The sequence below is a fragment of the Doryrhamphus excisus genome, chromosome 6 (assembly GCF_030265055.1).
Source record: "Doryrhamphus excisus isolate RoL2022-K1 chromosome 6, RoL_Dexc_1.0, whole genome shotgun sequence".
Taxonomy (NCBI): Eukaryota; Metazoa; Chordata; class Actinopteri; order Syngnathiformes; family Syngnathidae; genus Doryrhamphus; species Doryrhamphus excisus.
In genome coordinates this window covers 9,635,309-9,661,978 of record NC_080471.1, presented here as the reverse complement: position 1 = coordinate 9,661,978, position 26,670 = coordinate 9,635,309, and the positions used below count along the sequence as shown (strand labels likewise).

Genomic DNA, 26,670 nt, shown 5'->3' with positions numbered 1-26,670 from the left:
CTGCTGATAAGGATGGACAAAGACATTGTGACAAGAAAACAGAAACAGAGGGCAGCAGCGTGGGAAAGGTCACCGTGGGAACTGGGCCTTTTTTTTTCGGCTTAAGGCTCGGCCACAACAAACGTGTCACATCCACGTCTCCATTGTTCTCGTGCTTCCCCTCTGCTTTCTTTTCCGTTCTACCCGCGCACTTTGTCACGTTGTTCCCTACGAGAACACAGCACGAGTTCCCACGCTCTTGTTGAGGTCTTCATTCGTCATCATAGCCCTTGTACATGGGAATTATGATGTCTCCACTTGTGTGAAGGTCAAAGGCAAGGTTAGGATTTTCCATTCAAGGGTTGGTATTGAAGGTCAAGACTTCCGCTGTTAGAGTCGAAATACTTTTTTTCCATGTCATTTTTGGTTTTTGCTCTACTTCCCATTCAGGAAGCAACCGTTCCCTGTCCACCAATCAAGACACCACACCATGTCTAGCACCGCCCCTTTTGGTGTCACACAACAGTGACTGCTACCAGAAAGCATGTCTCTCTTATTTGGAAGCCTTTTGACCATCACTTTTGTACCAAAGTGAAAACAGCCGGTTAGCAGGATAATTCAAAAGTATGTTATGTTCCCTTTAGAAAAAGTGCATACAATTGTAATTTTTGTTTGAATTTTTGCTAAAAACAGCTAGCATGTGGGCACTAATAATGCACATAACGGTACACACCTATTTCGACTATTAAGCCCTAAAAAAAACATCAACAATGTTGTATTTACATAACTGACCAGCATATAAACCAAACTCCAACGACATTGTTATTGTAGCAGCGACCGCGAAGAACTATTTTTCTGGTGTAGTGAAGCCACTACCAACAGGTAGCTGGCCCACTCTAAAACAATATGATAGAACACCAATCTGACTGGGAAACAAAACAAACAATGCATCTAAATTATTGAAATATTGAACTATTGATTAAATATTAGAGAAATATTCATTAATTCATTCATTTTCTATCGCTTTTTCCTCAGCAGGGTCGCAGGGGGTGCTGGAGCCTATCCCGCAGGGTACACCCTGGACTGGTCACCAGCCAATCACTGGGCACATATAGACAAACAACCATTCACACTCACATTCATACCTATGGACAATTTGGAGTCGCCAATTAACCTAGCATGTTTTTGGAATGTGGGAGGAAACCGGAGTACCCGGAGAGTGGAGGGTGGAATTGAACCCTGGTCTCTTAGCTATGAGATCTACCACTCGACCACTGTGCCGCCCTATTATAGAAATATTAAATCTATAATTAGGGATGGACAATAATGTCGGGCCATCAATAATATCGGGCCAAGGATAGTATCGGCCCGATATGAGCTTAAAAATATTTTCAGATTTTTTCCTGATAATGAAAATCTATATTTAAAAAATGCTGCATAGATGAACATTTTAATGTTCTCATGGCTCGGATGACATCAACAACTTGTGAAGCACTGATTTGAAGGTCTTGATGTTCTTGCCACATATAGTCCATTTTTCTTTGATAGTGAATTTACGTTTCCTGTGATAATACAGAGTACCGAATCTCCACTTCCTTTCTTTTCATCGTACAATGTCATAGCTGTTGATGTAAGAACTGAAGTGATTTGGGTTATTATTAAGACAGGCGGGGCGGCACGGCGGTCGAGTGGTTAGCGTGCAGACTGCACAGCTAGGAAACCAGGGTTCAATTCCAACCTCGGCCATCTCTGTGTGGAGTTTGCATGTTCTCCCCGTGCATGCGTGGGTTTTCTCCGGGTACCCCGGTTTCCTCCCACATTCCAAAAACATGCTAGGTTAATTGGTGACTCCAAATTGTATGAATGTGAGTGTGAATGGTTGTTTGTCTATATGTGCCCTGTGATTGGCTGGCGACCAGTCCAGGGTGTACCCCGCCTCTCGCCCGAAGACAGCTGGGATAGGCTCCAGCACCCCCTGCAACCCTCGTGAGGAAAAGCGGTAGAAAATGAATGAATGAATTAAGACAGGAATGGTACTGAACATTGAAACATTGAAAGACCCCCCATCTCTCACCTCCCCTGATAGTTCACCACAACCCTCCCGAGGGAACCACCCCACTATTTGAAAACCACTGTCTTAATATGATGACTAATTCTTTGCCACGTCTTGACTATTTAGCAGTCGCCTTTAGGCTCACCTCACTTACATCACTCAGCAACACTTGTTCTTCAAGAGAAAGCATTAAAAGGATAACATGTACTTAATGAGTCCAACCACAGGGGAGGACAGAAGCTAATTGGAGTCACTTCCTGCAGAAACCTCATTTATAGAAAACATAAAAAGTCACCTATGCGCACAAGGCTTCCTTTATTTATTCCTATCCAATATTACAGATTCCGCTATTTATTGGACCATGACATACTTGTTAAAAGTAGAAATGGGACATTTGTGGTGACGTAACAAGGTGTTGGGCAGGAGGACAAGGTCAACTACTTTTAGAAACACTGCTTGCCTCTTAAATGTGCACCGCACAGATTAGCTGCTAGATTATTTCTATTTCCATTTCCTTCTGGGAAACTTGCTTTTAAATCATAGGAGGCCTTTAGCACTAAAATGCTAGGGAATATACCACACTGCAAATGGAACACATAGAAGACTTTTATGATGTGTGTGTGTGTGTGTGTGTGTGTGAAGTTTATAGCCCAAGAACACAATATTTTTTGTGCCTTGAAATATCATAATCATCAAAAATGTCCTGTAGTGAGAGGGATGGCTTTTGGAAAATGGCTCATCTACACGCCACCGTACTCGATGCCGACTCGCTCCTCTCCAAACCGTCTTGCTTGCTTGAGGTTGACATTTTCCTGTGATTTCGAATCAACATTTACAGTAGCTGTTAGAATAGCCTCATTTTCACTGCGATTGTTTTTCTTGCTACAAAGGAAGCTAAATGCATAATAAATGCCTTATACATTTATTAAACACATTTTATTAAGAAAGATGATCAATAAATTAAACAAAATGGGAGTCACCATCTCGCTTTTGGCCTGGTCGTCACGCTTGAGCCTCCACCTCTCTTGTTAAAGAGGCAAACAGTGTTACTTTTTTGGTTCATTTTTTTACAATATAATAATAATAATAATAATAAAAATAATAATAATAATAATTAATAAATACATTCATTTTCTACCGCTTAACCTTACAAGGATCGCAGGGGTGCTGGAGCCTATCCCAGCTGTCTTCAGAGGCGGGGTGCACCCTGGACTGGTGGCCAGCCAATCACAGGGCACATATAGACAAACAACCATTCACACTCACATTCATACCTATGGACAATTTGGAGTCACCAATTAACATGAACATGCAAACTCCACACAGAGATGGCCAAGGGTATCGAACCTCCGGTCTCCGAGCTGTGAGGCCTGTGCACTAACCACTTGACCACCGTTCAGCCATAATCATGATGTTAAAAAGATATTTTCATATTTGAAATGGATGATCTGGCTGTGAATATTTAATCATCAAGAGGATAGCAGCATTCCATGATGCTCACTCAACTTGTGTGCGTATGTGTGTGTGTGTATGTGTGTGTGTGTAGATGTGCACACAAGAGTGGGTCAGTGGTGTCGGTCTCAACACGAAGACGACAGCTTGAAACACAAGAGAGAAGCTTTTGTGGTTGTTTGTCTCGTGAGCAGGGGCACTTTGCCCCGCCCAGGTCACATGAGCTCAGGTGACCTTCATATCATATCGTCTTCATGCGTATGCGCTTTCACACGGCTGACATTTAAGCCAGCTAGAAGTGGCAGCAACAGAATTGCCCATATACGTTTTCCTGGTCACGTTTGTGAGAGCTTGCAGGCTGTTTTTACGTTGTTGTTTGTTGGAGAACAAAAATACAAGCAGCCGCACACTTCCAGTATAGTACATACAACAGTATAATACATACTACAGTATAGTATGGCCCCCCGAGTCTGACTTTGAAATCGTCATTTTATTTTTTACAATTGAATCTCTACCCTGAATCACAAAGTGCAAGATGAGCAAAAAAAATCCAGTACCATTTTCTGGTCGCTGTGGGGCTCTTCCTCCTCTGCCCCGAATACCGAGTTGCCACAGTTGGTGGTGCTTTGAAGCACAAGGAAACAGCAGTAATCTGCAGCATTTGTGATGTAATCCATTAGAAATTAGGGCACTGGAGCAACTTTGTATTACAAATAATGAGGACAAACATTTGAGCTGTCAGTGGGACTCAATTACATGGTAATGGTAATGGTTTTATTTCATTTCAACATGCATCAGATTACAATTGAATGCATCACATAATCAGTTCACAGTTCCACATGTCCAAAAGGAGTAGGAAGCAGCAAAGCTTATTAAATCCTACCCCTCCATCTGGTACTTTTACAATCAGTAACTGTTACATTTGTTCACTTCCTGCTTTCCATAATACAGTTTAAGGGTTTTTTTTATTTTATTTTTTTAATAATGCACCTCGTACCGAAGTACAAGGTGATATGAGCATCCAATGCCATAATGGATACCATAGTAAGTGTCAATATAGTGATATATATAGCACATCATGACTGGTTCAAGACTCTTCATCCTTGTATTTAGCAAACATCAACTGCTTGTATTGTTTCTTGAATTGGCTCATCGTTGTGCATTGTTTGAGGTCCTTACTCAATCCATTCCATAGTTTGATTCCACATACTGAAATGCTATGGCTAGCATAACGTAGTCCTAGCATAGAAGTGTTTCAAATGTACTTCTTCCCTGAGATCATATTTCTCCTCTCTTGTAGAGAAGTATTAGCCTAATGCATTATTTTAGCTGTTTGAAAATTAACTATATCAGCAAGTTGAAGTATTTGTGATTTTAGAAATAAGGAGTTAGTATGTTCTCTCTAGGCGGCATTATGAATTATCCTTACTGACCTTTTTTGCAGTACATTTAGCGAGTGAAGATTGCTTTTGTAGTTATTAGCCCATATTAATGAAAGAACCCACATAGAACCCACATAGAAATGAAAGAAAACATTGGACTGTTGCAACATTTTGAGAACTACAGGTGTTCTTTTTGGCAACAAAATTGAGCACATACTTTCATAAGACTAGATATGTTGCCGCAATGTTGCTAAGTCTGCTGTCATTTTATGCAATTTATATTCCAGAGCGTCTAATAGTCTGAAAAAGACTATCTATCCTATCATTTTGACTCTCTCTTGTTGACATGACTCTGACCTGAGCTGGTCCACCACAATGCTTTAGATGTGCCATCATGCCCCCAGCAGGGTGCCATGAATACAGTAATGTGCCAGCATCAGGTAGTCGTGACACTATCTTGTTACTAGCTGTGTAATCTGCTTGGCACCATGACTCTTTTCCATTCCATCTTACGTAACAGGGGTCTATGTTCCAGTTCCCTTGTGCTCTCACTTGGGGGTAATATTTCATATTGTGGCTCATCAAATGTCATCTCAAGGGAGGTGATAGGCGGGGGTGGCCAAAGTGCAGGCCGGGGGCCATATGCAGCCTTGTTGTAAAAATATAATTTAACAGGAAACACAAAAAAACAATTAGGTTGAAAAAATGAGACAAAAGTCAAAATATTGAGAAAAAAGTGTTGGGAAATTGGGGAAAAATCTAGCATAGAGTTAAAATATAAATTAAAAATATGTTATTTGAAATATTATGATATTATAGTAATTATTATGAGACACAAAACAAAATAAGGTTGTCATTTTTGGAACATTTTGTTGGGGAAGAAGTTATAATTTTATGGGAATAAGCTAAAAATATTATGTCATAATAATACGAGAATAAAATATACAAAAAATATTTTAGAAGAAAGTTGAAATATTTGGGAAATTCAAAAAACTTCAACAAAAATGAAAAAAAGACCGAGGTTCATACTGAGTGAATGGGGAGGGGGAGGACTGCCCACAATGCACCGCGGCGGCTCCGAGCCTATAAATAGTGCGGTTTGTTGTTGGGTTCAGCAGAAAAGCAGCTGCAGCAAAGCGATGATACGCTGTAACTAACAGCTTGTTAAAAACACAAGAGAAACTACAGACTCTGCTTCGAGGGTCAAGCTCGATTCACCGGATGGTGAACTTTTCTGAGCCCATTTTTTGTTAAAAATAATAAACATTTTGAAAGGACGTGAAAAGGCTTGTCATGTTGAACACAGAGGAAAGGTAAGCGTTATGTTTTCATGCTAACTTCAGCATTCTTTGGCTAATCACCGCTCACTTTTACTAGTAAAAAGTTACTTTTACATGTCACTTGTCATGTCGCCAAATACGCAACAAGAATGATGTCTTTTGAAAAAGTAACGCAGTCAAAAATGTTGAATCTTTGCAAACATTTGGACACAGTACTTCCGGTTTATGTCTCTTTCACTCCTGTGTTTAAACCATCATCCTATCTGGCAACTTTGAAAGAGAACAGACTATCGTTGGTTATATGTTTTTTTTTCTACAGCAGATATAGTTTCATCATGATAGTTAGACATTCCCTTTCGATTTGGTATTGAATTAATATGCAAATTTAAATCATAACCATCATGAATGGACAAAGAAGTGATGCTCAAAATCAAGCCAATCAATGTGAAGGATGCCAACATAAGACTGGAATAAAACATATGTAGCATGGTACTTATTTATTTATCAGTGCTCATGTCCAACGTTTTCGTTTTAAATTAAACATGCAAAATACAAAATTTTGAACCGGAATTACAATACAAATATTACAATATTCTGAGAGATGTCTAATGTTTACTTATCTATTTATCAGGGCTAACGTGAAACCTTATCAAAATGTGACCATGCAAAATACACATTTTTGGCACGGAATCAATGCAAAATTAATTATGTTTAATATATCAAGTTAAGATGAAAAGGTGCATAGCTTTAGGTTAAATGTCTGAAGGTATATGGGACTGTAAAAAGTTTGGAACCACTCCCTTTTAATTCTGCAGCAGTTATGTCATTATCACATTTTTAATTGGCAGCATTTTGTAGTTTTGTGGTGTTTGTCTGGGTTTTTCCTCCCTGTTGGCCAAAGTTGAGCAACAACACTAATTATCATGAATTTATTTACTCATGGAAACTGTGTGTTGTTGTGCTTGAAAAGCTGCTCTGCATGAACTCAGTAATATTAAACATAGTGTTGCTATTATGGGTGAATTTTATTTGTAAACACATGTCTAATGTTTGGCCTGCGAGTGTGTTTACAGGAGGTCTTTGGATTACAACTGGGTCGTGACAAAAAGTCGGAATTAACACTTAAGTCACTGTACACAGAATACATGGACTTATAACGTACAGTCATTTAAAAAGTAAATACTAAATTACAGGAAAGCGCAATAAAACAAAGTTTCAAGTTATCACAGTATTTTATAAGAGCGGATCCTTGAATATGTTCAAGGATACAATCCTTATGCTTTGATTACCGCTTTCTGAGCATTTTTACTATATCGGCGTTCACTTCCATGGTGGTGGCTTTCCTTTTCTTTGATGCATGGCCTTCAGGGAGACTTGATGAAGGGCGGGAGGTTGGCAAGGCAGAGCGAGGGCGGTGATATCCTTCCTCAGTGTGGCTACGCACGACCATGCATTTTTCCTCATTCTCATTCTTTAATGAGTCTCTTGTAACCACAAAATGTTGTAAACCAAGGTTTGCGTGTATTGTGGTAGCAGCAGTGTGAGCAACATTGCATTAGTTTGTATTGATATTGTGAGGCATGGTGATGGTTATTCTGTGTCAGTGTGGTTACATCATGGCTCCCTGATATCAGCACTGATAGTGTTAAATGTTCTTTCTGAGCATAGTGAGTAACCTATTTTATTCATCTCCAAGAGAAATTGACCTTAAAAGGAGAAAAAAACATCTAATGTAGTATAATGCAGCATGGTAAAGATGTACACTTCCAGAGATGTGAGAGGCTTGTTTTAGCCCTCTGTTGCTTTGTCATGACATTCGATGGTTATATTGGCTGTAAGAGTGTTGCAGTGGCCATGTCAGCAAAAAGGCATCAGCTGGCCTACATCTGGCCCGCTTACATAACCACTTCTACATATGCATGTGAACAATACCAGAGACTTTATTATCTAATCTCCTTGACTGTAACCAAAGCACTCCCTTGCTGTGGCTTCTGGAAGGTTCCGGCTCTGAGTGGCAGCAAGATTTTCCGTCACACAAGCCAAACGTCTAAATGCGTGCCAGTGTTCATCAACTCTTGTGAGGCCTCATTTTGGCTCCAGGCAAACGATTATCTACGAGGCGCAAACACGCTTGAACATATCACACTGTCTGTTGGCTTGAAATGCTGCTTTTAGCTGAACGTCAGCACGCCAAAATGCTTGCACTGTTGATTGGCGAGTTTCCCCAGAGGACGGACAGTTTATCCTTTGTCTCATGACGTATGCTGACGTTTTGCTCAACCCGTGCATGTTGTCTGGTCAAATTCTGTTTAATGCTACTTCTTTTTCCTGAAAACTTTGACACTACTTCTACTACTGCTGCTACTATTACTACTACTAAATAGCCAACTGTAATCTGATTGCTTCTCACATGCGTTTGTAGTTTGCAGTGGATTGGGCAGCATATTTGACTGTATAGCAATAGCTCCTCCACATGACGCAGGTACATTAAAACCTCTTTTACCGCCTGAGCTCATGTCCGTGCAGGCACACAGGAGCGGCATGCTGAAAAATCAACTGATAGCTGTGTCGCAAGTCGCATACGTGCATACTTTACACTTTACAATGTATGGCATTTGCCAAATGCATCGTTTGCATAATTGGCCATGATGCATGTGCAGTCCCATAATAATGTGTTTATGAGGAGTGTAGGTATTGGGTGGTTAGACGTTGGTGTGTGCGGAATTATCGACCACTCTGGGATGCAACACAGTCAGCAGGTGGATTCATCAACTTTAGTGGTGGACTTTGAAGTGTACATGCTAGGGAGTGTGCATTAATCAGTTAAATCAATTCAAAATAGGGACTGATTTTCAGTGCTTAGTACTAAACACTTATTCTTTTGTGTTGGCTGCTTTACATTCAGGCAAGCTTAGCATGGCTTCTCTGTCTTAAATTAACAAGTCCTTGTCCTTGTTTATTGACATTGATGCACCTCGGGTTTGAATCTCCACTAGTAAGCATCATCGCTATTCGTCAGGAAGGTCACACGCAATGTAAAGGGCTCAAGCCAACAATCAGTATGCGGATCAAAAAAAATCCGCTGTGGTGACTCCGTAATCAGGAAAAAGCTGAAAGAAAGAAACAAACCTTGCAAGCAATGTAGGTTGCCATCTTTGAAGACCTTTATACCGTCTTTTTCGTCGTTCACTCCCACTGTGCAGCCTCTCCACCGCCATATTTCCGCAATGATATCCCATTGATTGGACGCCGCGAAGGGATGCTAACAGCTTCTAATAGCTGCTCCCGAGTGTCAACAATGGCGCAAGCGGCAAGGTACAAACGTAATAAGATGAACATCTATAGCTGCACACTTGCTTAAACACATTAAGGAAGTAATAAATAAAGGACTATTAAACGCTAAAAATGCTGCAGGAGACACAGAGCTATCGTAACCAGCTTGCACTCCATGGCGCCATCTTGAAACATGAGACCTCCGCATCAAATCCAGTCTATATCGAGATGAACGATAAGCTTGTTTTTGATATCGTGCTTAACAGATATATTGATATACCGATCAGCCCTAGGATAGCATGACCAAGTCCGGGTGTGTCCAGTAAATCTGTGGCACTCACAATGAAATAGTGGTGGACCCCCACTAATAAATAAACTAATGAATGTACGGTAAACATTGTCGAGGCTCCATCTTGTGCTGTCATTTCCCACTGGTGACAAGCCTGATAATAAACGGCCATGTTAATTTGGGCGCGGCTATCATGTGCCTGAAGATGTGCTTTCACAAGCTTGTCTGCTGTCCTGTTGTGTCTTCTACTTTTGAGGCTTGTTTACTCGCACTGTTGGCTCATGATGATCCAGTGTGTGCGGTCTGCGCTCGCATAACAGCATTAATTTTCAGCATGTTTCTTCCTGAAAGACTACTGCAAATGTCTGTTATGTCATTCTTGGCAAAACTTGGCCCAATGGTAAAAAGTCAACGTTTGAACTGGTGTTGTTGTTTTGTCGCAGTCGTGGTTTGGTGTCAAGGTTCAGGACCACTTGTTTTCACGCATTTGTCTCTCGGGTTTCGTGGCACGTGACCTTTTCATGTTTCTGTCGTGAAATCCACCCTGCCAAACTGCCAGGGGTTGGTGTTGGAGTTTTTTGGCTGCAGCAATATAACATTCACTCATCAATCATTGTAATCGTAATCCTGGGCACAATCCTACATGCTTAGAAAGCCCAATCTGATGATCTGTTGATCAAAGTGTATATGATCCCTTGTTTATCACGGCTAATTTGTTCCAGTTTCTACTGTCATGAGTGAATTTCTGCATAGTACAATTCCTTATTTATAAACTGAATATTTTCACGATACCGATTATTAGTTGTTAAAGAGGCCCATAACCGAATTAGAATTTGAATAAAAAACTTAAATAGAAAGCGTAAATGTTTTCATAATAAATAAAGTAACATTTATATATAACTTATCTTTCTTCAAACACAACCAAAGTACAGGAAGTAAACAAGCTCAGCAGCAACTCTTGTAAATTGAAATAAAAACTGATGTAATAGCTCCCTGAATGTTTTCATCCTTCATCTTAGTGTACTTTCCTGCAACAAAATAACCTCAATTTAATTACTTACTCGCTCTCCCAATCACACACAGTCACAGACTCTTTCCACATTGATATTACCAACAATATTGTTTCAAGTGATTGTTTACACCGTTCTTAACGTTACGTTGTTGTAGTAGTCGTGAGCTGTCGAGTTTTTCATGTGACTTTAACACAGAGACACTATTCTCCACATGACATACATTCGTCCCATTGCTTCTCTCCAATACAACAAGTGTACAGAGTTTTTAGTCGGCGGGTCCGATGATTGGTCGAGCAGTACTATAAATCTGTCGCCTCGGGGAGATGATTGGTGGGCGGACAGGAAGTGACGTTGGGGGTTCAGAGTTAAGTGTTAGCTTTTTACTTTTTATGAGGTATTATTGTGACATAATTCTAACCTCCAACTAGAAAAGCACTCTGAGGGAGCAGACCTTTTTATCTACATATTTAGATTCCTTGACCATACAAACATAACATTAGCAAATTAATTGATAATGATACCAGTATTAGTTCAGTAGTTTTTTTTTTTTTTTTTTTTTTTTTTACAAAAATCGCATTTTTCATAATGGCTGTTTTCGTCTGTATCTAGCGCCATAGCTTTTGAAGATGCAACAAATCAGTTTCCACACTCCAGTGTCTTGGCTATATATAATTTAGGTATATATAATTTAGTTTGTTGTTTACAGCTTCATTTGTTGTTGTTCTATGATAAATTCCAAACGTCCCCTATTTTTTTCATCTTCTGGATCATGGTAACCTGGTCAGGATCAGTCTTTGATATTTTGTATAACCTGTTGGAAGTTTGTCCAAATTAGTCTTACTGGTTTTTGTGGAGTTATATGGACATCCTGAAAAATGTTGAAGAATGATCTATTTAAGGAGTTTATGTTCATTTTAAGAAGCTGCTTTCAACCCAAGTTGTAGATTAGATTTTTGTTCAACGTTCTTCAGCTGTTCGAATTCTTTCTGGTCTTCTTAGAGTATCAGAAGTGGTCCTTCCTGTTTAGATCTGTGTGTGTGTCTCTTGGCTGTCTTCCAAACTCCATGTTTTAAACAATCCATCCGATTCACTTCTTGTCTGACGCCAGGAAGGACTGCGTTCCCTGTCATATTCACGCTTGACCTTTGTCCTCCCAGCTGAAATGGACCATTGGAGCGCCAACCTCACACAATCTTCATAAAACTAAACCTTGCATGTGTACTAACCTATATTCTGTTTTTAGTATGACCCGGTCACCTTTTCTGTTTGGGGTTGGGGGTGTACTGGCAGCATGGCGCGGGGCGGGTCTAAATGTCAAAGGACGAGAGTGTTGCCTTTCAAAACAAGCTGGCACGTCTGTCCGGTTCAGGCTCTTGCGAGGAAAAATGAGAAGTACAGTAGCTCTTGGTCTGTTGGCGAGCGTCTTTATCGCTTCCTCCATCTGTGTCCTGCCCGTCTCTCCTCAACGCCCTTATCTGATTTGTTGGCTTCTTTCAACATTCATCACACTGCGTGTCGTTTGTTTCTATTTTTTTGTGTACATCACGAGAGAAACATCAGAGTGCAAATGGAATGCTGGTATTCACTTTTGAAGTTTTTTGTCGGTAGGGAGGTGTACACACCTCAGTAGAATGTTTCCACCTCCATATTTGACAGTAGAGATGGTGTTGTTGGACTCGGATTCACTAATTCTCTCTTGAGTTGATGCCAAAGAATAAACCTTTTTAGTCCCATGTAACCACATCACATTCTCCCTGGGTCATTTAGTCAAACTTCAGACTGGTCTGTACATGTCTTCTTGACTGCACTGCAGGATCTCAAAGTGTGTTACTAATGCCGGTGGCCCTCACCTTTTTAAATAACCATCCTTGCACACTGGGTAAAGCTCTGAAGTTGAACACGGTCGATTCTGAAACTCATGATGGTAAGTTGTGGAGTTGATCCCGATTCACACTCAAGTGTCTGATAATATGAAGACACTGTTTTTGAACCAAGTCAATTAACACCAGGATTACGCTTTAAAGACTGTATTCCAAGGAGTGTCTTATCAATTAAAAAGGAACTACTTTGTGTCAACACAAACAGTGATGCTAGCTAGTCCTGCTCCAAGCACTGGAGAACTTTTTTAGTTGTACCAAAACTTCCAATTTTGTTTGCTTTTCAGTTTGACCGCAGCACGTTTGGGTGACAAATGAGTGTAGAAGAAATCATTTGCACCGCCTCTAAAATAAAAAACAAACAAACAAAATGTGTTTTATACCGGGTACATGCTGACAGAACTGAGGATGCCCAAACTTTTTCCAGTGAGGGGCGCATTCAGTAACATTTAAGAATGCAGGGGCCACTCTGATGTACACTGATGTAATCCAATGGAAGTCCATATGCTAAGTCTGGGGTGGGCGACTATCTGGCCCCCCCAGTAGCTTCCAAAGTATTTCATTTAAACTTTTAAGATGGCAACAAGTCCTCCATCAATCTGAGATAAGCTTTTGATGGTTTAAGTGGTTAAGTTTTTCACATGCGGCGATCCAGACAGCTACCTCACCCATGGTGCCAAAAAAAAAACACAAGTTGACAAATAGTCAAAAACAAACTTAATCTACCCACTGCAATAAAAAAAGGACAGACTCTTTAAGAGTCAATGTTTTATCACTCATAGTTCATACTGTATATCACACATCCTTCATTCATGTACGTTATATTACATGTCATCAGTAAAAAAAACTGTAAAATTCAGTTTTGTTATTAGATATGGTCTGATGTTGTGCTACTAAAAAAAGACACAAACACATACAGATTATATGACACTAAAACACATAAACACATAAAATAAGACATAATTCCGGGTGGACTGCTGCCCACTCCTGTTCTGAGCTGTTAAATATATTGAAATAAAAACAGTGGAACCTGCTTATGTCGACAGCCCTGTCATAGTTGACCATGTCATCAAGTCCTGGTGAACTTGTTGTTATTAAAAAGTGCCCGTTTAAGCCGATGTCAACATATGTAGTAGACCGCTTTCAGCGACATAAAAGTGGTCATTCCTATGGAAAATGTGTTAGTTGATGTTTGTGTTGTATTAACTTCATCACTATCACTAAGTAGCGGGTTACAATGTACATACACACAGTGACTTCCTGTTCAGTGCAAAATAAGCTTTGAAATAAAAGCATTTCAATATTAACCTGGATTCTACCATAGCTACTAACAAAACTATTTGTTTTTTCTTTTGATAGTTGACCAGAAGAGAGATAAGCACATGTATGAAAGTGTTGTCATTGTACTCGTGACATACAAGGAAATTAGCACAGCAGCTGTGTTAGATCACAGCACAAAATATCACATGAAACACAAGAATACAATTTTATTCATTTTCTACCGCTTATCCTCACTAGGGTTGCTGGAACCTATCCCAGCTGTCATCGGGCAAGAGGCGGGGTACACCGTGGACTGGTGGCCAGCCAATCACAGGGCACATATAGACAAACAACCATTCACACTCACATTCATACCTATGGACAATTTGGAGTCGCCAATTAACCTAGCATGTTTTTGGAATGTGGGAGGAAACCGGAGTACCCGGCGAAAACACACACGGGAGAATTTCAAACACCTCACAGTCCAGGTGGAATCAAACTCAGGTCTCCTAGCTGTGTGGCCTGCGAGCTAACCACTTGTCCACCGTGAAGCCGAATCCAAATATGTACAAATGGAGGAAAACAATGTAAACGAACTGCTGCAGGTTAAAATATTTCGAATGCCTCTGAACAAATTCACAAGTCAATTTGCGAGCAATGTTTGGTTATATCGTAGACCGTTTATGTCAGTCCGACAGGCGTCGACATAAACGGGCTCCACTGTCGTGTGACAACATTTCAACTTGTGTGGTCCTAATCCTCTGGTTATGTTTTGGTGTGGGCCACAACAAATACTTTTTGGCCCCCGAGCTGCACGTTGGACACGCCAGCTTCTAAAAGTAGTGAAAACACAGGCCATAGTTGCCTCTCTCTTTTGCATGGCAGAGGAAACACGTTGACACTCCTATGTTTTCCACCGCTGGCACTCCTGGCTTGTATCTCAGCAGCGCACGTCGTCAGGGGTGACCTGCCAGGTCATCCGGGACAAGCAAATGTTCATGCGGTGCTGATGATCCAGACATGCCAATATTCCAGAGCAAACAAGTCTGTCAACCAGCTGTTGGATGGCTTATATTTCAGCGGCTTGTTCACCCGCCAGGCCAACTCAGACTCAATGACAGCGTGTAAGACTGCGCCACACGCCGCCGCCATCCTGTGTCGCTAACGCGACTGCAATTCAAGACGTGTGCTCCCAAAAGCCTGGCGGGCTATTTGCAGAGGTGTTAGCCCATCATGTGCTTGCTTGGGATGCTTCATGTCTGACATGTCAGGAGCTTCCTCAAGATAGCCACCAACCACAGATGTGATGTTTGATGCTACTCAACTTGACGTACAGAAATCTGCAAGAATTTATGTCAAGCAAAGCCTAACTGGCCTGACCAGACCAGAGTTTCGGGTTCAGTACAAATTGGGATTGGTTTTGCTTTGTGTAGAAAATGAACAGAAGGTTTATTTTTAACTTTACATGAAGAATGCAAGTCATGAGTTGACTGACGAGTCAGTCTGGATTGACATGCTGAAAGATCAAAGATGATAAATGGCATGTTTGCCCATGACATGACACCGGTCTATCTCTGATTTGTTCAGATTCAGAAACAATGTTTCCAGTTTCAGCCTTGTAACAATGCTATTTATTTAGTTGAGACTCAACCATGTCTCCTTGTGGTCTGTCCTTGTCTCTGCAGTTCATGGCTGGCGGGGTCACGGTTGCCCAGCTCCATCCCTCAGCCTCCAGGGCCTCTGTGGTGCTCCTGATGCCCCTCACCCACAGCTGAAGATCCCGGGTGGGCGAGGGACGGTCAGGGATCACTCTCTCGGCGTGCTGCTACACAAGGTGACTCGTCAATTTTTTAAATATGATTCAGTTCACCCCGAGTCAAGTTTGCTGCTCAGCTTTATCGAATGATTAGGTGTAATGATTCGATGTAATGACAATTCAGTTCACGAGTCGTGCTTGGCGGTACAATTCAAGGGTTCATTTAGAACAGGGGTCTCAAACACGCGGCCCGGGGGCCAAATGTGGCCCGCAGGACACTAGTTTGAGGCCCCCGCCTTGAAAGTTTAATGTTAGTGCGGCCCGCGCAAGTTTGATATGTATGCTGTATGGTATCATGTACCCAGAAAAAATTATTACGTTTGATTAATGTTCATGTTAAAGGTTAAATAACTGTTAATAGTTATCCTCCCTATCCGTGTGGAAGTGGTAAGTTTTTGGCTTTTTAAGTTTAAAGGAAATAACTTTGAGGCTACCGTTTAGGTCGCTAGCTCTCTAGTTTGCGAGTTAGCATGTGTCTCAAGACCCTGCAGTTGCACAATATGTTGTAAATACAAAGAGTATAAATGTGACTATAGTCGTGTTTTGTCATGTCTACACGGCTCTAATAATGCTTTGTTCATTTTAATCTGAAAAAAATAATTTGTCTACCCACCAACTATATGTGGTTTCTTAAGTTTTTATTATTTGCCGTTTTATTATTATATTTATTTATTTATTACTGATTGATTGATTTTCTTTATTCTTGATTTGTTTATTTACTTTCCATCTTATTTTGTGTAGAAAAATAAAAAGTAAGAAAATTGGAACCAAAGCGAAGTTTTAAAAAATTTTTTTTTTTGAAAACCTGATACGGCCCAGTCTCACCCAGACCCGAGCTCCAGTGGCCCCCAAGTAAATTGAGTTTGAGACCCCTGCTTTAGAATATTTGTTGAGGAGTGATCATTTTAGAGGCTTAGTTTAAGAAGGAAGTGCAGTGTTCTCAAGGGATTTTGTGTATCTCCATCCATCCATTTTTCCGAATAAAACCTTTTATTGTGCTGAAAATATTTAACATTTACTTTTCAACTCTTTCCTGAATTTTAACTGATTAATAATCCAAACGGCAAATCACAAAAAAAGTTCATAATTCAATCAGATTTAGGTTGATGATACGTCAAACTTAATTCTTATGAGTATCTGTATGGATATCGGCGATACTGGCCCTGTTTTTACTTGGTACGATCGATCGTAGGATCGATACCAAATCTAGCAGTATCGCACACCACCACCTTTTGCCGCTGAGTGGGTCGGGATAGGTACGCCATCTTGATGACATGCTTAACAGAGACACTGAATAGGATACTACCTTGGTGTGGTGGGTTTATGATACGTTTTGATAATGATGTTATCAATGCAAAAGAAAAATACATAAGAAATGCAAGTGTAAATTTGTGACGGTCAGCCGCTCTTCTCCTTCCTGCCCTGGCACACACGTAGGCGTATGGATAAGTCATCTATGTAGTGAAAGAATTGTTCCACCTCGAATAATAATGTTATAATACAGCAGGGGATTGTGTCTAAACTAACGCTTGTGGAGCGATGGAGTGATACTGCGGACATGTGACTGTCCCCGGGGATTAGCGTTAGTGGGATCAGACAGATAAGCAAGTCATTGTTCTCCTTGTGAAGCTTTGCAGCTTCATCAGATGTGAAATAGGAAAGTCACTTGAAGAAAACGCCGTCAGGTTGAAGGAGGACAAACGCGGCAATTTGTTGAGCTGTAAAGCCCCTTTAGTCACGCGAGAACGTTTTGTCAAAATAACAGGAAATGAGTTGCTTTGTTTGTTCGTAACCCAACATTCATCATGATACAAAAGACTCCAAGCTTACTTTGCACTGAGCAGGAAGTCTATTTGTACACATTTTTCACTTGCACTAGAAATGTATCTTTTCACAAAAATCCTTTTTTTCTTCCAGTTTTTGTTGCGAACTAATATTTTGGTGAAACCTGTGTTCTGCTGATGAGAAAAGTTAGAAACTTTTTTTAGATGAGTCCATTCTTTCTTTTGGTATATTTCATGTCTATATAATATATAAGAACACAATATTCTCTGTGTCAAAATCATCAAAAATGGCCGGTACCGAGAGGGTATCTTCCAACCCGGAGCCAGTCTCCCAATGGCAGCCTGTCTCGCTGTCACTGCCCAGTCAGTAGACTCAAAGCTCTGCGGTGACTCACCTGACTAAGTCTGTTTCCATCAGGATGAGAAGTTGACCGTGACACAGACCACGGAGGTGAACGGGAACCCCACACTCCTCCACTTCCACTACCAGCTGAGCGAGCGCCGCTCGGCCTTCTGGAACAGCGCTTTGTCTGAGGACAGCCTTTTCCTGGAGATTCCTGCTGGACCGCTGGTGGAGGGAAGCAAAGAGGGGTAAATGTTGGCTTCTCAACTCCAATATTGCTGCATGATGAAGCGACAATAGCCAGGCTGGGAAAAGAAAGGCTGATGATTATTTGTAAGACGGGCATTACTTTTTTTTTTCTGAAAGCAAGTAGGGCGGAAACAGCCATTTTTGTAACCGATTAATGGGTCGATTATTATTATTTTCATCTAAGCTCTAATTGAATGAATGAAGAACCTTTGTTCTTACTGCTGGTCAGGTTTAATTGTCCCCTCGGGAAAATTCAAAAATTAAACATGAAACAAATGGAGGGGGATTAGGACCACATTGAAAAGAGAACGGGTTGAACAAGATAGCACACAAAGGAATGTTGAAATGCATTTTTACAGCTTAGCATATCTTGGAAAGTGGCCTCCAGTCTTGTATGTATGTACAGTAAGTCTAGAAGATCTATAACAAAAGTGTTATGAGCACATCCCCGCCCACTGACACCCCCGGTCCTCTTGTAGGCTCACTGCCCTGCTGGAATTTGCAGAGGAGCAGCTGAAGGTCAACTTAGTCTTCCTGTGGTTCCTCAAAGGCCGAGAGGATCGACGTAAGTGCGCTTTCTTTCTCAACCTCTGTAGCTGTCATGTAAGTGTATAAAGAAGTTAACCACGGTTAATTAATTCATTCACTCACTTTCTACCGCTTATCCTCACGATGGTCGCTGGAGCCTATCCCAACTCTCTTCGGGCGAGAGGCGGGGTACATCCTGGACTGGTCGCCAGCCAATCACAGGGCACATATAGACAAACAACCATTCACACTCACATTCATACCTATGGACAATTTGGAGTCACCAATTAACCTAGCATGTTTTTGGAATGTGGGAGGAAACGGGAGTACCCGGAGAAAACCCACGCATGCACGGGGAGAACATGCAAACTCCACACAGAGATGGCCAAGGGTGGAATTGAACACCACGGTTAATATTATTGTTAAAATATTTTAATGATGAACGAAAGGGATGTAGTGCATTCATTTTTTAACCGTAGCTAGCATGGAAGTGTAAAACGTTCACCACTTGTTAAAACATTACAAACATTAAAGCTTTTAGCTGTATTTAAGTTTAAAAATAAGTTGCTGCTATTGCTACTAACAGTAACACAACAGTACCCACCAACTAGCTAGATAGCGCGACACACGAATCGTCCAACAGAAATGTTCCCAAACCATATGATGTGGATGGATGGATTCTGTTGCTCACCACTTGTTGGGGGCAGCATCAGTTTTGCCCCACTAGCTTGCTGGAATCACACACCCAGCACTTACTGTTTGTTTACCTCCACCAGAGTCCATCATCAAGACGTTCCACTACATGGGCTTTGAGATGGTGAAACCGGGCGACCCCTCGGTACCAGCCCGGCCCGACTTGGCCTTCATGGTTTACTCTCTGGACAACAGCAGCTCGGACGAGGAGTGACCCCGAAACCTCGCCCTGCCGACCTCTTCTTGCTTTGGGTAGTGCCCCTACTCCCCCCGGATGAGACTGTGGGACAATAACTTGGACAATATCTTGACGACCTTTGCAAGGCGACCATGTCTTCCCTTTATCAATAAAATGTTACCATGTCCATTTTAAAAGATAAACTTTATGTTGTCCATTCCAGCACATGTCTCTCAGAAGTCATGGATCAGCTCGGTCCAGTCCACTAAACCAAAGCCTCTGAATCACAAAACGACAACAAAATGACAAACTTTTGTCATTCCTGCACTGTAACGAGGCTTCTTGTGCCTAACCAGGAGAGTTGTTACTCTTCAGTCTTATGGAGGAATGTGTGGTGTGTGTGTTTGTGTGTCCAGAAAGACCACATCAGGGTATGACCATATATGCAACTTGATGAAACATGCAGGAGGTGTCCTGCAGATGTGTAATTGAACACTTTGATCACAACGCCAAAGAACCCAGTGTACCCCTGCTTGTCGGTGGTGTTGGAGCCCCATCTTCATCCAAAATGTCCACTGCTATTTTTAGCTCCATGTTTGCTTGGGGGGGTGTTCTTAGTTTCGACATGTCTTCCAGGTGTGATTGAGCCTTCACTACACAGTAGAAGCTTATAATATTGTTTAGTGTACAGTATATTTGTCTTTTTTGTGACAGGTGAGGTATTTATTGTGTTAGCCACCGGTTGAGGACAATCCACGCTTGTACACTGTGGACATGTGCCTCCCTCTGGGCAGGGGAAAATAATTATCACAGAAATAAAAATAAAAACATGGAAAAACTGAAGTTGTTGTCTACAGTAAAGACTACTAGCTGAGCACACAAAAATAAAGAGTATGACAATTTTTTGAATGTATTTTTTTGTACATGTGGAAGAAGTCATAACAATGAGCGACTCTAAAATTGGTAATTTAGGGAGACAAAGTCCTAATACAGGAAAAAGATTTTAAAACTTGTAACTCAAGTTTTAATATTGCAGGAAAAAAATAGTCACATAGTTGTAATATGCAATTTTACAAAGTTTACATACCATATTTCCTCAAATAACTTCCTATGTAAACAGGGTGTCAATAAATAATATAAAAACTATTAATTCCTAAGGACTTTAAATGGGACGCCATGTCCTGGTATGATGACATCAGCTGTTCGCAGCGCCCTCTGGCGGCTCACTTCCTGCATTTCGGTGTTGACACTCAACTCCCGCCAACTGTCCTCGTCAAAGCAGCTGTCAAATAGGTCCCCCGCAACAAGCACCGTACCCACTGACGTCCCTGTCACCTGCACACTCACGTCCTGCCCCGTGTGGCCGGGAGTGGGAACTACACATACCTGAAACGACACAAGCAACATTGGGACATTACCTAAATACGCTAACTTGAGTTGTAAAATCGCAAGAAACGATGCAGAATACGCAAATAAAGTCGTAAGATTTGGAGATAAAACAATGATTAGTTGAATTAATGACAAGTCAGTGATGATGATGATTTAGATTATAGTCTAACAAATTAGCAATGCCATTACTAAAATAAATGCTGCCTTTTGTAAATACAGTTAATAAGTCATACTAGAAAAGCACTTGGTAAAAGTAGAGTGAGTGTGTATGGACGCAAACCACAATTATTTACACAGTAGAAGAAGAAAATGGCTCTTACGTGCTCGTCCACGATGTGCGCGCCGCCCTGCGCTAACATGTTGGGTGTATAAATGTCCCCTTGGCTCATGTCATGTCCAACTATCATAGGCGACGACGGGAAAAGACTCAAGTTGCCCACGTGGTCTGAGTGTCCATGAGTCCCCACCACCAAGCGGATGTCTCCTGGCTCCAAACCCCGTTCTTTAAGCGCCTTGATGAGGAAGTCTCTGTCCCATGGCCCCCCTGTGTCCACCAGGATGTTGTTACCGTTGTGTCCCGTTATTAATGTAATGCTTCCGTCTGCTTTAAATGTCCCGTCCTGTTGGGGGTGACAGTAACCTACTTTGAGGACAGACACCGAGTATGGACAACCTGGAAAGTCCAGTTCAGATAGAGGACTTAGTTGGAATGGACCGCTTGAAGCCATTTGGACATCTTAGCCGTTTCCAAATTCAGAGTTTACAGCCTCCGAAGGACCAGCAACTAGCGGTGTGGGCCTATGGCTGGAGCCTTAGCGTTGCCCACACTTCCGGGTTATGTCATGTGACCTCGTGTTTACGCTGACGTGTATGGGGAAGCCGACCCGGACCGACAAAGAGGAAAAGAAGAACGTAAATTATAGTATAGAGGCAAAGTTATTATTTTTTGTCTTTTAATTTTTACAGGCGACATGTCATGTGACCTCGTGTTTACGCTGACGTGATATTGACCGCTTGAAGCCATTTGGACATCTTAGCCGTTTCCAAATTCAGAGTTTACAGCCTCTGAAGGACCAGCAACTAGCGTTGTGGGCCTATGGCTGGAGCCTTAGCGTTGCCCACACGTCTGGGTTATGTCATGTGACCTCGTGTTTACGCTGACGTCGTATGGGGAAGCCGACCCGGACCGACAAAGAGAGAAAAAAAGAACGTAAAATATAGTATAGAGGCAAAGTTATTATTTTTTTGTCTTTTAATTTTTACAGGCGACAGACGAGGGGCTCTGAATTGGGAGAAAGCTATTTAAAAAAATAGTAATTTTAACAGCTACTTTTTATTGTATGCTAACCGGCCATTAAGTACATTTGGACAATCCGATTGAATGGGACAAGATAACGCAGAATGTATATTATATGGTATTACCGTTAGATTGGGGTTACCTAATGTAATGTCCTGAGCCTCAATCTTTTTCTGTGTTTTCCAGCCATCAGGTCTTCGGTTGGTGCTACACTAATCCCTACGTGTGCGAGGCGAGGGGTCGCCGTCCTCCTCTGCCCTTAATCCCATGAAGACTTTTTACATAAAGAGGCCAAAATGTGCAAACGTTAGCAGCTCAAAACTAAGTAGTTTTTTCCATTAGTCACCATCTCCGTTTATAAAGATAAATGCACGAACAGAGACACATGGATGGACACTTTGGAATGGCCCACACACTTTGTCAATAACATGGAGTGTTTAAGTGTCTCTAAACTTTTGATGACTACTGTACGTTATTTATGTTCTTAGTCACTAGGGTCACTGAGTTATGCTGGAGCCTATCCAGCATAACTCAGTGACCCTAGTGAATGAAAGTTGTTAAATATTTTTTTTTCATGAATCAGCAATAAGAAATGATCAATTGTATAGAAAATGTAATTATGATTTACTGTCGTCATAAATCATGATGTTTTTTTCTATAGATTCTCAAATGATCGACCAGTCAATGTCGGCCAATTTCCTTAACAAAAATCAATCTCGTATATCTATCTAAATGAGCTGAAATAAAACAGCAAAATGTGATGTTGTAACCGTGTTACACAATCTGTGCAGGATGCATCAACACCAGCTGCTTCACTGTGGAGCTGCCACACATAGCTCTAATCTAATCTTTTAATGCTGCTTTAAAGTACAAAAAGTCTGACATTTTGGTGCCCTGTGTATTCTGATATAGGAGCAGTTGTTCTTCAAAATAGTACAGTAGAAACACATTGTGGAAACGACAACAACAACAAATGGAAACATCCTGAATCACAGCAGTCATACTAAAACTGTTCAGACAGACAACTATTGAGCAGCGGCTCCCTCTAGTGGCACATTCTTGAATGGCACCTTGGGCTGTGTGTTAAGAACTGTATGTACACTATCGCACTGTGTTGCTAAGTTCATTAATCTCGACAGCATAGTTCGGTCTCAAATCTGTTGCTGTTGTCAAGAGGTGTTAATGTTCTCAGTAACAGGGTCGTATTGGTGTTGGATCGATACATCCGTGTGGTTTGTGTTTCCATTGCACCTCAAAGATAAAAGTTGATGAAGTATGAGGAGTGGTATGTATTCAAAATTATACCATGTAAATAAACATACAGTATGTTGTAATGTGGTGTCCGAAGGCCAAAACAATTCAGGAGGCAGACTTGCAGTTCGCCCAGTCTAGGCACATTTAGTATTTAGCTTGGCAGAGAAACTTATGGAAAACACTAAAAATACAAAAAAAATTGGAAAAAAATGATTTGACTTCCCAAAACAACAAGAAGAAAAAAAGCTATTCGCTCACATCACTGAAACTGCATAAAACTCCATAAAACATTAACCCATACACATATTTCCCTACCCGAACCCAAGATTAAATACCCATCCAACCTTACAACCCCCCATCCCCACTACATGGTATGGTCTGATGATGTCACTAATGACATCACCAAACCTATCAAACCCAGAGACTCATGGCGGCTCCTCCCCAAACATTCCTGCAGATGACTCCCCTGGTAAGTATCCACAGGTAAGACCAACTCTATACGCCTGTTCGAATCCCAATTTAGCCTGGATTAACGCAGCGCTATTATCAATGACATAACTCCACAAACAATGACATCCTGAATACAACAACACAAGGGACAAGTGATGAGTTCTAACTCATTCACTTTGTCACACAGTACAAAATTAGATCACATTTATATTTGAAAAAAGTGCAAGTAAGTAAAAAAAAAAAACAGCAAGATGATTGGACCTTGAGTATTGCCCCACAAATGTTCCTGGGCTTCTGGGAACGGATCCTCGTCAATTCACAGAACTTTCCCAAAATGCCAGAGAAAGGTTTTGTCTGTGTGATTTCGGTGGAAATGCAGTAGGATTTTTCAACATCTCAGGGAATTGGAGAAGTTACTGAAATGGTTCCTGCGGTGGAAAACCCTACGAAAGCCATCAAAACATGAGCTTTCATGTTTCTCATACATTCATCTATTTGTGGCAACCTGCTACAAATCCATTTGGATTCCTACGAATACAATTTGACACTACCTGTTCACCCTAGCTTATAAATACATTATAATTAATGTAGCTAGTCATTCAACTACTGACAAATCAGAAACTTTTTCTGGTCTTATCGGACACCTTTGGAAAGTAACATAACAACCTGTATTGCATTTTGTTTATAAATATGTATAAATGACAATTGGATTACTAATATAGTAATCCCCCTGCACTGGATATGTGCTGTATATGATAGATTATTCACATCTTGTTGATGATGGAGCACTCATTCTGTTTTTAGATTTTTAAAAGGCCTTTGACTCTGTGGAACATGAGTTCATATACAGTGAAGAAAATAAGTATTTGAACACCCTGCTATTTTGCTATTTCTCCCACTTAGAAATCATGGAGGGGTCTGAAATTTTCATCGTAGGTGCATGTCCACTGTGAGAGAGATAAACTAAAAAGAAAAATCCAGAAATCACAATGCATGATTTTTTAACAATTTATTTGTGTGATACAGCTGCAAATAAGTATTTGAACACCTGTGTATCATCTAGAATTCTGACCCTGAAAGACCTGTTAGTCTGCCCATTAGAAGTCCACCTGCACTCCATGTATCATCCTGAATCAGATGCACCTGTTTGAGGTCGTTAGCTGCATAAAGACACCTGTCCACCCCATACAATCAGTAAGACTTTAACTTGTAACATGGCGAAGACCAAAGAGCTGTCCAAAGACACCAGAGACAAAATTGTACACCTCCACAAGGCTGGAAAGGGCTACGGAGCAATTACCAAGCAGCTTGGTGAAAAAAGGTCCACTGTTGGAGCTATCATTAGAAAATGGAAGAAGCTAAACATGACGGTCAATCTCAATCGGAGTGGAGCCCCATGCAAGATATCACCTCGTGGGGTCTCAATGATTCTAAGAAAGGTGAGGAATCAGCCCAGAACTACACGACAGGACTTGGTCAATGACCTGAAAAGAGCTGGGACCACCGTTTCCAAGGTTACTGTAGGTAATACACTAAGACGTCATGATGTGAAATCATGCATGGCACGAAAGGTTCCCCTGCTTAAACCAGCACATGTCAAGGCCCGTCTTAAGTTTGCATATGACCATTTGGATGATACAGAGGAGTCATGGGAGAAAGTTTTATGGTCAGATGAGACCAAAATAGAACTTTTTGGTCATAATTCCAATAAGCGTGTTTGGAGGAAGAAGAATGAAGAGTACAATCCGAAGAACACCATCCCTACTGTGAAGCATGGGGGTGGTAGCATCATGCTTTGGGGGTGTTTTTCTGCACATGGGACAGGACGAGTGCACTGCATTAAAGAGAGGATGACTGGGGCCGTGTATTGTGAGATTTTGGGGAACAACCTCCTTCCCTCTGTCAGAGCATTGAAGATGGGTCGTGGCTGGGTCTTCCAACACGACAACGACCCGAAGCACACAGCCAGGAAAACCAAGGAGTGGCTCCGTAAGAAGCATATCAAGGTTCTAGCATGGCCCAGCCAGTCTCCAGACCTGAACCCAATCGAAAATCTTTGGAGGGAGCTCAAACTCCGTGTTTCTCAGCGACAGCCCAGAAACCTGACTGATCTAGAGAAGATCTGTGTGGAGGAGTGGGCCAAGATCCCTCCTGCAGTGTGTGCAAACCTGGTGAAAAACTACAGGAAACGTTTGACCTCTGTAATAGCAAACAAAGGCTACTGTACCAAATATTAACATTCATTTTCTCAGGTGTTCAAATACTTATTTGCAGCTGTATCACACAAATAAATTGTTAAAAAATCATGCATTGTGATTTCTGGATTTTTCTTTTTAGTTTATCTCTCTCACAGTGGACATGCACCTACGATGAAAATTTCAGACCCCTCCATGATTTCTAAGTGGGAGAAATAGCAAAATAGCAGGGTGTTCAAATACTTATTTTCTTCACTGTATACAGCTCTGGGCCACCTGGGCTTTGGAGGTGGCTTTAAAAAAAAATGGTCCAGACTATATATAAAGGTATTAATAGTAGCGTTGCTTTATCTGAAGGTTCCTCCCAAAGATTTGTACTTGATAGAGGTATAAGACAAGGTTGCCCAATTTCTCCTTTTTTGTTTTTAATTGCAGCTGAGATGTTGAACCTACACATTGTAAACTGTATTCACGTGCAAGGAATCAGTATTGTAGAGCACTCATTAGTAATTAGTCAACTAGCAGATGATACGTGTATATTTCTAAGAAATGATTAGCAGATCCCATCAGCCTTGGAGGGTTTGGAGGCTTTTTCCAAGGCTTCTGGTTTAGTCATCAATAGAAAGAAATGTGAAA

General features: G+C 41.1%; 2 protein-coding genes across 2 annotated transcripts; one reads left to right on the top strand and one right to left on the bottom strand.

Annotated features, from left to right (window-relative positions):
• Positions 1-5,976: 5,976 nt before the first annotated feature.
• On the top strand, positions 5,977-20,352 carry LOC131131388 (ornithine decarboxylase antizyme 2-like). Its single transcript, XM_058076071.1, is given in 6 exon segments — positions 5,977-6,179; positions 15,544-15,610; positions 15,612-15,692; positions 17,877-18,049; positions 18,530-18,615; positions 19,355-20,352. Coding segments are annotated over 6 exon segments (558 nt in total). The 5' UTR covers positions 5,977-6,159; the 3' UTR covers positions 19,486-20,352.
• Positions 20,182-21,711, bottom strand: mblac1 (metallo-beta-lactamase domain containing 1). The gene is made up of 2 exons (XM_058076070.1): positions 21,159-21,711; positions 20,182-20,835 (listed from the first exon to the last, which is right to left on the bottom strand). The coding sequence occupies exons 1-2, from the start codon at positions 21,564-21,566 to the stop codon at positions 20,596-20,598; spliced, it is 648 nt and encodes a 215-aa protein (XP_057932053.1). The 5' UTR covers positions 21,567-21,711; the 3' UTR covers positions 20,182-20,595.
• Between the last annotated feature and the right edge of the window lie 4,959 nt (positions 21,712-26,670).

Coding starts and splice junctions, on each gene's coding strand:
- mblac1 (XM_058076070.1), bottom strand. CDS start 21,566: ATGGCTTCAAGCGGTCCATTCCAACTAAGTCCTCTATCTGAACTGGAC. Junction 20,836..21,158: donor CGCACATCGTGGACGAGCAC/GTAAGAGCCATT, acceptor GTGTCGTTTCAG/GTATGTGTAGTTCCCACTCC.